Genomic DNA, 10,721 nt, shown 5'->3' on the forward strand with positions numbered 1-10,721 from the left:
CTTCCAGAAGTGCATTTGTGAGGTCAGACACTGATGTTGGCTGAGAAGGCCTGGCTCATAGTCTCTGCTCTAATTCATCCCAGAGGTGTTTTATAGGGTTGAGGTCAGGACTCTGTGCCAGTCAAGTTCTTCCACACCAAACTCACACATCCATGTCTTTATGGACCTCGCTTTACGTACTGGTGCACAGTCATGTTGGAACAGGAAGAGGCCATTCCCAAACTGTTCCCACTGGGGAGTTGGGAGCATGAAATTGTCCAAAATCTCTTGGTCTGCTGAAGCATTAAGAGTTCCTTACACTGGAGCTAAGGGACCGAGCCCAACTCCTGAAAAACAACCCCATGCTAGAATTCCCCCTGCACCTAAACTTTACACTTGGCACAATGCAGTTAGACAAGTACTGTTCTCCTGGCAACCGCCAAACCCGGACTCATCCATCGGATTGCCAGGTGGAGAAGTGTGATTTGTCACTCCAGAGAACACGTCTCAATTGCTCTAGAGTCCAGTGGTGGCGCTTCACACCACTACATTACACGCTTTGCATTGCATTTGGAGATGTAAGGCTTGGATGCAGCTGCTCGGCCATGGAAGCCCATTCCATGTAGCTCTCTACACTGTTCTTGAGCTAATCTGAAGGTCACGTGAAGTTTGGAGGTCATTTTACGTGGCCTACCACTTCATGGCAGCTAGGAAATTTCATGATTCGACTTGTTGCACAGGTGGCATCCTATCATGGAACCACGCTGGAATTCACTGAGCTCCTGAGAGCGACCCATTCTTTCACAAATGTTTGTAGAAGCAGTCTGCATGCCTAGGTGCTTGGTTTTATACACCTGTGGCCATGGAAGTGATTGGAACACCTAAATTTAATGATTTGGATGGCTGAGTGAATACTTTTGGCAATATAGTGTATTTGTACCTGTTGGATCACATCAATACCTTGATTAGTCATAAAGGTCCAAGTTTGGGACACCAAGCTAAAGTTATTTGGAGATCATTAAATGAACATGTATATAACTGATTGCATCTTTTATACAAAACCTGAATCTTTGGACAATGAAAATGCATTGTTATTTTGTCCTGTTTTGTGAACTTCTGCTGGCGATATGAACCATATTGCGGTTGATTGCTGTGTCCCAGCAGCTAGAACTTTTTTACAAACATATAGTGCTAGCATCTCCTAAAGTGTCACGACATTTAAACTATATGCAAAAACTTTCAAAGTTTCAGATTCTGAATACAGATTTTGTGAGGAGCAGTGGGTATCTTATTGTCAGTTAAAGACAAAAAAATTGCCACTATGATTGTTATATATAGATCTGATGGCAAAAAATGATGTCTTATGTGTATCACTGTTGATGGAAGAACCTCATATCTCCAAAGTGGTAACTTCACATGACAAGGAAAAAAACCTACTTTAATTTTAATGTAAGTCAGTGGAACCAGACTTTTTTCCCTACATCATTTTAGACCATTTTCTTTTCTTCATTATGAAAATTACGTACAATATAAAAATACAATACAATAACATGTCTTTTCTTAAATTATGTCAAAAATTGAAAATGTTGAAAATGGAGATACAAGGTTTTCTTCTGACAACAGCAATATACACATATGGAATGTGATGACCTCAATGCCTACAGAAACACTCACATAATGAAAACATTACTTGATTAAGGGTACCATTTGCATTTCACAGCATACTACAGTATCCACACTCCAAAGACCAGTTTTACAATAATAATTAGCGTATGAAATGTCACACAGCCTTAATATCTAGTGTGCATTTCTGTCCAATGTGTTTGGGTTTCCAGGGTGACACTCCAAAGCACCGTGCAGAGAAGGCGAAGGATACAGAGCTGGCGGCGTATCTGGAGAATCGTCAGCATTACCAGATGATCCAGCGTGAGGACCAGGAGACTGCAGTGTGATCACTGACATTTAACCTCTCACCACTTTCACCTCACTGAGTCCGGAACCCTCTGCTTATGCCAAACTAACAACCAAAACAATGATGACCACATTATGGAGGGCTCTGCCGCTCAAAGTGGGCTTTTAAACTGTCCACCTCTAGACCTGGGAATGGACGCGCATACACACACTCAAACATTATGAAAAGATTTGTGGGCTTTAGGATACTGGACTTGACCTGCTTGACCAAATGTATGTCCATTGCACTGCCAACATCATTTAGTGTGGATGTGTGTGTCAGAATGTATGAAGTGGGTGAGGGTCCTGTTTGTTAATGCTTTCACTAATGTGTGCTGGCTTTTACACAGCAGCACGTCAGATTAAGACTGAATGAACCTGGGTGAATGACATTAGCATGAGAAATCTCTACAGCACTGATCACACAGCTATGAATTTCATTTTTAGCTATTTTATGTCTAGTGTTAACCAGTAAGATTCTTTATTATGGTTAGTGGTAGAAGACACCACTTTGTCTCCACAGTACCTTAAGGACTTTTTTGCAGATTTGCGGACTGATTTGTTTACCTGAATTAGCGTGATTAGAGTGTTAAAAGTTAACGCTTAGATTAGGTCTTCTTTGGGCTTTCCCTGCACTGAAACCATTTAAGGTGATTCAAGTAATATTGGACTGTGGTAGCTATTTTTTAGGAGGGCTTCGCTTCTGTCATTGTGTTTCATATTTTTCTTTTGTTCTGCAAAGTTTTGCGTCTAATAAGAACTGTTGGTACTGTAAACGTATCTTAGTAGATTTCTGTCTGAGAAACATTTGCACTGTAGCTATCATTGCCTTCTCTATTCCACTTTTTCTTGATTTATAATTGGTGTACTAAAGTTATTGCTTATTTCTTATTACTTTTTTAAAATATATAGATGTTTATAGAATTTTTAGCTCTAACATCAAGGTTGTGTATTTGTCTTATTGTACAAAATACTGTAAATTTAATTTTTTTTTTCTTTCCAGAATACAGATTGCTTTTGTTTGGTTTTGTTGTGCATAATTGTCTGCTCTGGAGTTGTTGTAGAAGATTTCGCTGTATGTAAAAGAAACAAAGCCACTCTGAAGAGTGTTTGTCATTCTGACTGATGGATTATCTTAATGCAATGATAATTCTGAGGATACTATTTATTTTCCATAATAGTTATCTGTTTAAATTGGCTTTGAAACTAGACGTAATTAATTATTATTAAAATATTTAATTTGCAACGAATGGAGTTTGTTAACTTGTCAGAGGGCAACTTGTTTGTGGCTTAGCCATTGGTTTTACTACTTCAAATGAGGATGCATCCTTTTATGACTGAAAATCTGTTTTAATCCTATTTTTTTCTTTAATTATAGATATTTACTCGTATATATTCATGCATTTGCCTTTCTGAACTAGATACGCTGTTTATAATGTATTCTCATATGGAACTCATATTTTCCTCATCCATAAACAAATATATTTTGTCTTCGCTTACCTTTAGACCTTTTGAATGTTTACATATACCTCCATGATGAGTTTTCACTTTTACAGCGGAAACACTGAAGATTTTCATTATTTCAGTGCCATAAAAACCGAAGGCTTCTATAGCTGAGATTTAAACTTTAAATTCAACTCTCTGGCTGAACAGTCTAGTTAAATGCACTTAAAAGAATTCGGGATCAGTTTGAGCTTCGACAAAGCAGAAGCCCTGTACTATGCATTAAATCTTAACTTTGTCAGCATTGTTTTAAGATTTATCTTATACTTATCTGGCCTACTTATAAAGCAGAGGCAAAAGTAATTACTTTAGCATACAGTTAAGTTAAATATTACATTCTTCACTCATATTTGTAAGCTAGATTGACTAATTGTAATGTAACACAATTTCTTTGCATTTTCTTGGCAATCTTTGACTATCCTTGTAGACAATCTGCATGCAGGGTATGAAGCTTGAAGCATTTTATGCCAAAAAACAAAGGATTATTTTAAGCCTTGTAAATTAGGGTTTTTATAAGTGATCTATTTTGAAAATTTGGAGTAAATATTCCAAAGACCAGTTTTCTCCCAGTCAAAGAAATTAAAAGATTTGTTCTTATATTTTCAGTATGAATACAATGCAACTACTATACAGTTGTATGCCCGTAAAAAAAAAAGCTTTTAATCTCATTATAAATCTATATGATAAACCTCAAATCACAGCAAGCTTCCTGCAGGAAATTTACAGCATGTAACAGCCTCTTTTGGCTATTGTTTTTTTAATGCAGAAGATTTAGCAACCATGACATGCAGCTTTATACTTCCTCAAGTAGAGAGTAGGGTTTTGTGGTATTGCCTTGATGGCTAGTAGGGGATTTATCACTTTTCAGTGAACTGAGCTCAATTCCCGCTACATTATGTAAACTGATTATATTTGAGATTCTCTTATTAAATATTGCTATGGTATAACATTATTTTAACCATCTACAGGTTGCTACAGGTGGCTGTAATGATAGTGCCTGATTCTGTCTGTGTAATGAGTAAGTAGGTAAATGCGGATCAGTGGATGAGTGCCTTCTTAAAAATCCACAAGGGTGCAGATGTCTTGTATTTTTCTTAAATACCTACAACAATATCTCATCTCTGTAGAGTTACTAGCTTTTTCCATGCCTGGTAAAACAGGTCTGTAATGATTCATGAAAAAGGTAGTTTTTTTTTGTTTTTCCAACAATTGCAAAGCCACCTGACTGTTCAGCTCTTTCATCCTCCATCTCCATCACATGCATACTGTCCTGTATATCTTTCCTATAAAATAAGGTTTTACTCTTCTGTGACTCTGTTGAAATACTGAAAATTTTGATAAATATGAATGTCCATTTGTCGTATTTTCTAGGACAGTCTATAAATAGGAGAGCTCATAACCATTTAGCTGCATGAAAGTAATAGGGAGAGATTAGGGAAGCATTAACAGGCCATTGGTATACAGTACTGTGCAAAAAACATTTTTCATTTATTTAATGTCCAGTCAAATTGGTCATTAAATACTACATAAGTCATGTTCCAGTATCAGGAAATAGAAAAATCTAATGTTTTTTGGATGTAGTTAGTAAATCCACCCTTTATTTTTCTTACAGCTTCAAATCTTTTTGGGTGAGTTCTTTCAGGTTTTCAAAGAAATCTGCAGGGATATTTTTCCTCTTCTCCAAAGTTCTCCTGAAGCAAGAGTGGAGTTTGATTTTTGAAAATGTGAAATCTGATGCTGACAGTTTTGCATTGTTGTTAGTGCGATTTTTTTACCATTATTTTAAACTCTTAAACTCTGTTTTTAAAAACTGTTTTTTTCCTCAATAATTTTCTTTTTACTTTCCCCGCCCTTATGCAAGTAGATTATTTCATAACTCCTCAGGAAATTTTACTGACAAAAATAAATATTTTGTACTTAAAAACTGTTTCAATTAGAAATTGGTCTTTGACTTTTGCACGGTACTGTATGTTAAAGGAACACTGACTGTTTTTCATTTCTGTTTTCTGCATATGTATTGTACATTCAATTACCATAGACAGTAATTAGATTTCCCTGTACTTAGAAAAGAAAAAGAATACCTGTTCCCTCGAAATTGGGCAGTAGCTGAATTCCATGAATATTTTAAATATTTGAAATTTGAAAATGAACCACTGGTCAGCACATTGTCTGTTCTTATGTAAGTACAGGTAAACAAATCAAAATTATTGTCTGGTAATCTGCACATGACAGATGTGGCAAACAGAAATCACATTGAAAACCACTGAACTATTGCATTAACTGTCTGCTATACTGATATACTACATAATAATCTTTTGTGTGTATGGTGTCTGTGCTTCTTTTTGAGTTGCCATGCAATTCAAGGTTTGGAATCTCTCAAACATTCCCTTGACAAGCGCATGTGAGTTATGGTGCAATAGGTCGATTGGCTATTTAGAACTATTACTAATTTCTTTTGTACTGTAATATGAGAAAACGGTGGATGCTCAAGAGGTGAACAGGTACATGTGCAATGTAGACAATAGTTCTATCTGTTTGTTTCAATGGACTGATTCTGTTATTGTCTGCTTGCAAGCATAATAAAGAATAGTATTTCAACTTAAGAGGAGTTTGTTCTCCAAAATACATTCTAATAAAGTGGATGCTCAGCCTGTGGCGCAGTATCTAAGACATACCTGAATTGAAAATCATAATACATTAACATGAAGCTCGTCTTGTTATGCCTTTTTATTTTTTTTTCCTCTCAGACATTTTTCTGAAGAAATGTAAACAGTGAGCTTTGAGATAACTCCAGGTGTGCGAGCAGTCACATCTCTGGGACACTTATTGGATATTTGAATGCGTTCTCCACCATTCAGGCTGCACAAATACTCACTTTCTTCAGTCAAACTCTTGCGGCGCTGCTGGAATTTCTCAAGCATTTTTCATTTTATCTCTGTGCTTCCATTCCGTGGCCCCTTTCAAGCTTCTTTTTTTTTCAAACTCTGTACCCATAATTGAGGAGATTGCTTGGGGATGTGCAAAAGTAATTCAGTGAATTAAGAATAAACTGAGGAATTTGCTTTATTCTGGTCCCAGGCACTTTTTTCCTTTTTAGCATTATGGGATAAAAGTTGTCATTGAGTTTATTCAAACCTCTGCACGTCTGGAATTTGTCCTCTGACAACTAGTGTGCTCTACTTCTGCTTTGAATTGTAGTTTATTAACCCCCAGAAGCTACAAGTTATTACCTTTTTTGCTTTAATATTGAAGTATAATGACATGTTTAATTTGATAAGCAATGAATTACATTTACATTTAGTTTACAGTCTGCACTTCTGAATCTTTTCAGTTTGTTTTGTTATTGCACAATGACCGAAAACAGAAAACAAGACACAGTAGCTTTTCATCCAATTAAAATCATTTAAAAAAAATCTTCTTCTACTTATGAACACAAATATGGTGTTAGTCTGCACTTTCAGTAGAACTTCCTTATGTGTAAATGATATATGTGTGAGACATAATGAAAAACAAAATTACAGCATGGTTTTGTTATTGTCAGAGTTAACTGTGATACCTCTAGGGCAGTACTTTAACCAGTCTTCAGGGCTTATGCTAAAGCATTTATGGCATAACTTGTGCTAAATCTTGAAGGGAAGGTGGTACATTAGCTGATTTGCTACCTATCAATAGGAAGTGAGTAAGGAAGCCCACATGGTTGTCATTGCCATTGGTTTAATATAAACAATGGCAAGAATGTATGTGTATTCATATATGTATATGTGCAAGATGCTAATGGCTGATTGTCACTACATATGTACATACACACACATACACATATTTTCTAAGCTGCTTCTCCTTCATGGTCGTGGGGAGTGCTGGAGGCTATCCCAGCAGTCATCGGGCGGAAGGCAGGATACACCCTGGACAGGTCGCCAGTCCATCGCAGTGCAGACAGACAGACAGACACAAACAGTCACACACTCACACGTAGGGGCAATTTAGCACGTCCAATTGGCCTGATTGCATGTCTTTAGACTGTGGGAGGAAACCGGAGTACCCGGAGGAAACCCACGCAGACACGGGAAGAACCCTGGTCTACATATGTACAGTCAAATGTAAATTTTGTTTACATTTTAAGTTACATGTAAATTTTGTTGATTTCACAAACTTAAATATGGCATTTTAGTGCATTAATATACAATTTCTACTTATTTGTTGAACTTAACTTATGGTAAAAAAAAAAATTTAAAGAATATAATTCTAAAACATAAATATCAAGTGTGCAATAACTTTTGCACAGGCCACATATTGTCCCCCACCCAAACCTTTGCATATGACTGTATTCATAAATAAAGAGGAAAAAACTGGCAAGAACATCTGTGGAGTATACGTAAATTAAGATGATCAGACAAATGTAACAGATGGGTTGTCATTCATTTAAATGATTGTTTATTTTAAACAGTATTATGGTAATGTACGATATTGTGTTATTTTAATTACTTTTGCCTGATAAGAGCTCTGTTAACTGTGCTTTTTGAAAGTGATTATATAATTAAAAATATTCATCTTTATAGTTTTTTTTTACTTATTATGCAAAGTCAGTGTAGGCTCAATATGAATATCATCCTTTAAGAATTTTGATGGCTTTTCAGTTGATTTCAGCGCAGTTTACAATATGTGAGAATGTTTTCTTCATGAATTTCCTGGTTTTATCTTGCTTGGACAATTCTGAGGTGGTCCCAAGTATATTGCTATCATCACACCCACAGATAAAAACAGATGATGTGACAATATGGCGCCTGAAATGTTTTGAGAATCACTGGAGCAGACAGTTATGATTGAGGTTTGGAAGATACAGCAGTCCTAGTGTGTTAAGACGGAAGTGTTTTGAGAATCTGGCCTCTGAACATATAGTTCAGGCATGTGGGAAGTTGTGTTAGTGTAAAAACATGGATCAGCCAGGACGCTCAGAGTTGAGGAACCATGGTTCTAAGGGCTTGTGTTTTAATCAGATTCTGATTAATGTACCTGCATCATGTACCTTTATGCTCCTGTGTGCAGCGTACAACATGTGAGATGCAGATCAGTGTTGAACCTGGAGGTGTTTCTTTGCTATTATATCCAGGAAATCTAATCAATAACTGCCTTGACATGTTAACTGCCTCATTCAAGTTCAAAGCACTTGCACACCCTTAAGGCAAACGAAACACTCCCACAGACTTTCCGCTGTGTGTTGATAGAGCTTTCAGTGTTGTCTTCGTTTGCTCAGGGCCTACATGCCTTCAGGCTTTAATGGATCATGTATAAGTAGAGAAAACAGTGTGAGTGCTAATGAACACATCTCATACACCATGCTTTAAGACTGAGTTTTGATATATAAACACAATGAAAGAATGAAGCACAGCTGCGTCCAATAGTTGCTGGAGCTTTGACTGGTTACTGTGAGCCAGTGTGAGAAATACACCCTGGCATCTGGGGGGTCCCATGTGAGAGATTACTGTATGAAATTTAGTCATTTAATATTTTTGAAATACTTTGTATTTCATGGTTAAATGTTATTTTTTTCTATTTTCAGTCTATTAAAAAAAAACAAAAGCAAAAACAAAAGCAAGAACTGCAAAAAAAAAAAACAAAAAGGTGGTGCCCAAGCAGACAAGACTGAAAAAGCTACTTAAGGAGGATCAGGACATATCTGAGCAAGCAGGCTGTGAGAAGTGCTGACCTTATCTTACTTAGCTAGCGTTAGTTTGTAGAGTACTGATTGTCGTATATCACGTTTAAGACAAAAGCTTTTACTAGTTTCTATGTTTCTATGTTACTAGTTTCATTAGTTTGCTCAACTATTATAGCACAGCCCTGGCCTGTGTCTTTCTTAAGATAGTTTAGGTTTAGCTCAACTTTTTTTTGTTCACACGCATGACAAACACAACAAATTACAAAAGTACAGGACAGAGCAGTGTAGACATATATTAAAGCGCAAAGTAATGACAAATGACACACATTCTCCAGCGTTTTTCAGCTTAGCCTCTATTTACAGAATGTGCACAGCATGATCAATTACCACCAACAATACATTTGAAGTGTTTTATTTTACTGTGAAAAGAACAGAAAACCCACTGACTCAAAATACACTTATAACAGAAGCCAATGGGCAGCTGCTTTAGTTGCTGTCCACTGGTTTCTATTGTAACTATTTGCATCAAAATCACTGTCTGTGGTAAATACATTAAATACAGTACATGTAAGGTGTTTTTCCACTGCACAAAGTACCAGAATCTTTGGCGCCAGTTCTGCTCTGACTTTGGCAACACTTGCAGCTGAGCTCACAAATTGCTGACTTCCTTACTCTTCTACCTGAAGACTGCTTGCTAATTTCATCTTCATGTGAAAGACAGTCATCAAGCATTCCAAAATGTAAAAAAAATAAATATTTCAGTATTTTCACAGAAATATATAGAACCTTGCTTTACACATGGTTCTGTGCAGTTACAGACATTACAGTAAGTGTGTGCACATAGAACAATGTAATATTTCATATCAGCTAACTTATTTAAGTTAACTTACTGTCTGATATGAAATCAACTAGGGAGCCAGGTAGCTATTCAGGCAAATTAATTCTTTTATGACCCATTTGAGTTGCATAAATGTTTAAAAGAGGATGAAGACTAAGACAGTAATATAATGCATATATATATAAAAGGGTGCAATAGTTGGAATCTTTGCATAGTTACCAAAAGGCACCTCCCCTTAGATTTTATGAAATATAAGTGAAAAATAGAGGCTCCTCTTCTAAACAACACACTCTTTCTGCAATCCTTGCCCCCTATGGCTGCATATAAACAAAGACACTCACCTTTCACCTATTTAGTCTGGTTTCTCATGGCTCTTGGAGAACCCAGGCTGCTGGGGGTTGGAATGGTCCCATCCGGCGTTGTGATGTGGAACAGAGGTTAGACTGTGGAGGACATGGAGGAGGTCTTTCCTCTCCAGCAGGCTAGAAAGAGCAGACATTAACCTCACAACCTCTAAGCCCCCTTTTCTTTCTGCCTCTGCCCTCACTCCCCCTTATCCTTTGCACCCCCTTTTTTTTCTCTCCACAGCCCACTTTGTCCTTTGGGAGTGGGGGGTCCATCACACCGATGCAGACCCTTTGTCACTTCACCTTCTCCAACAACGAATGTTTGTTCTCCTGAGTGATAAATGATTCCACACAACAGCACTTCAAATCAGGGAAAACATGAATAGTTTTGACTTTGTTTTCTTTCAGTGGAATGAAGTGCGTTCCTTCCTAATAGATGCTAATTCAC

At 36.9% G+C, this 10,721-nt stretch overlaps 1 protein-coding gene across 7 annotated transcripts in view; it reads left to right on the forward strand.

Moving 5' to 3' along the window:
• The window catches only part of dgkza (diacylglycerol kinase, zeta a), a 224,026-nt gene extending 217,991 nt beyond the window's left edge, over positions 1-6,035 (forward strand). For all 7 annotated transcript variants that reach the window (XM_037534510.1, XM_017709577.2, XM_037534507.1 and 4 more), the window contains one exon: positions 1,815-6,035. In XM_037534510.1, coding sequence (XP_037390407.1) covers positions 1,815-1,931 — 117 coding nt within the window. In that variant the 3' untranslated portion in view covers positions 1,932-6,035. The remainder of the gene's footprint in view (positions 1-1,814) is intronic.
• The last annotated feature ends 4,686 nt before the right edge of the window (positions 6,036-10,721 follow it).

The sequence above is a fragment of the Pygocentrus nattereri genome, chromosome 25 (assembly GCF_015220715.1).
Source record: "Pygocentrus nattereri isolate fPygNat1 chromosome 25, fPygNat1.pri, whole genome shotgun sequence".
In the NCBI taxonomy this organism is placed as follows: Eukaryota; Metazoa; Chordata; class Actinopteri; order Characiformes; family Serrasalmidae; genus Pygocentrus; species Pygocentrus nattereri.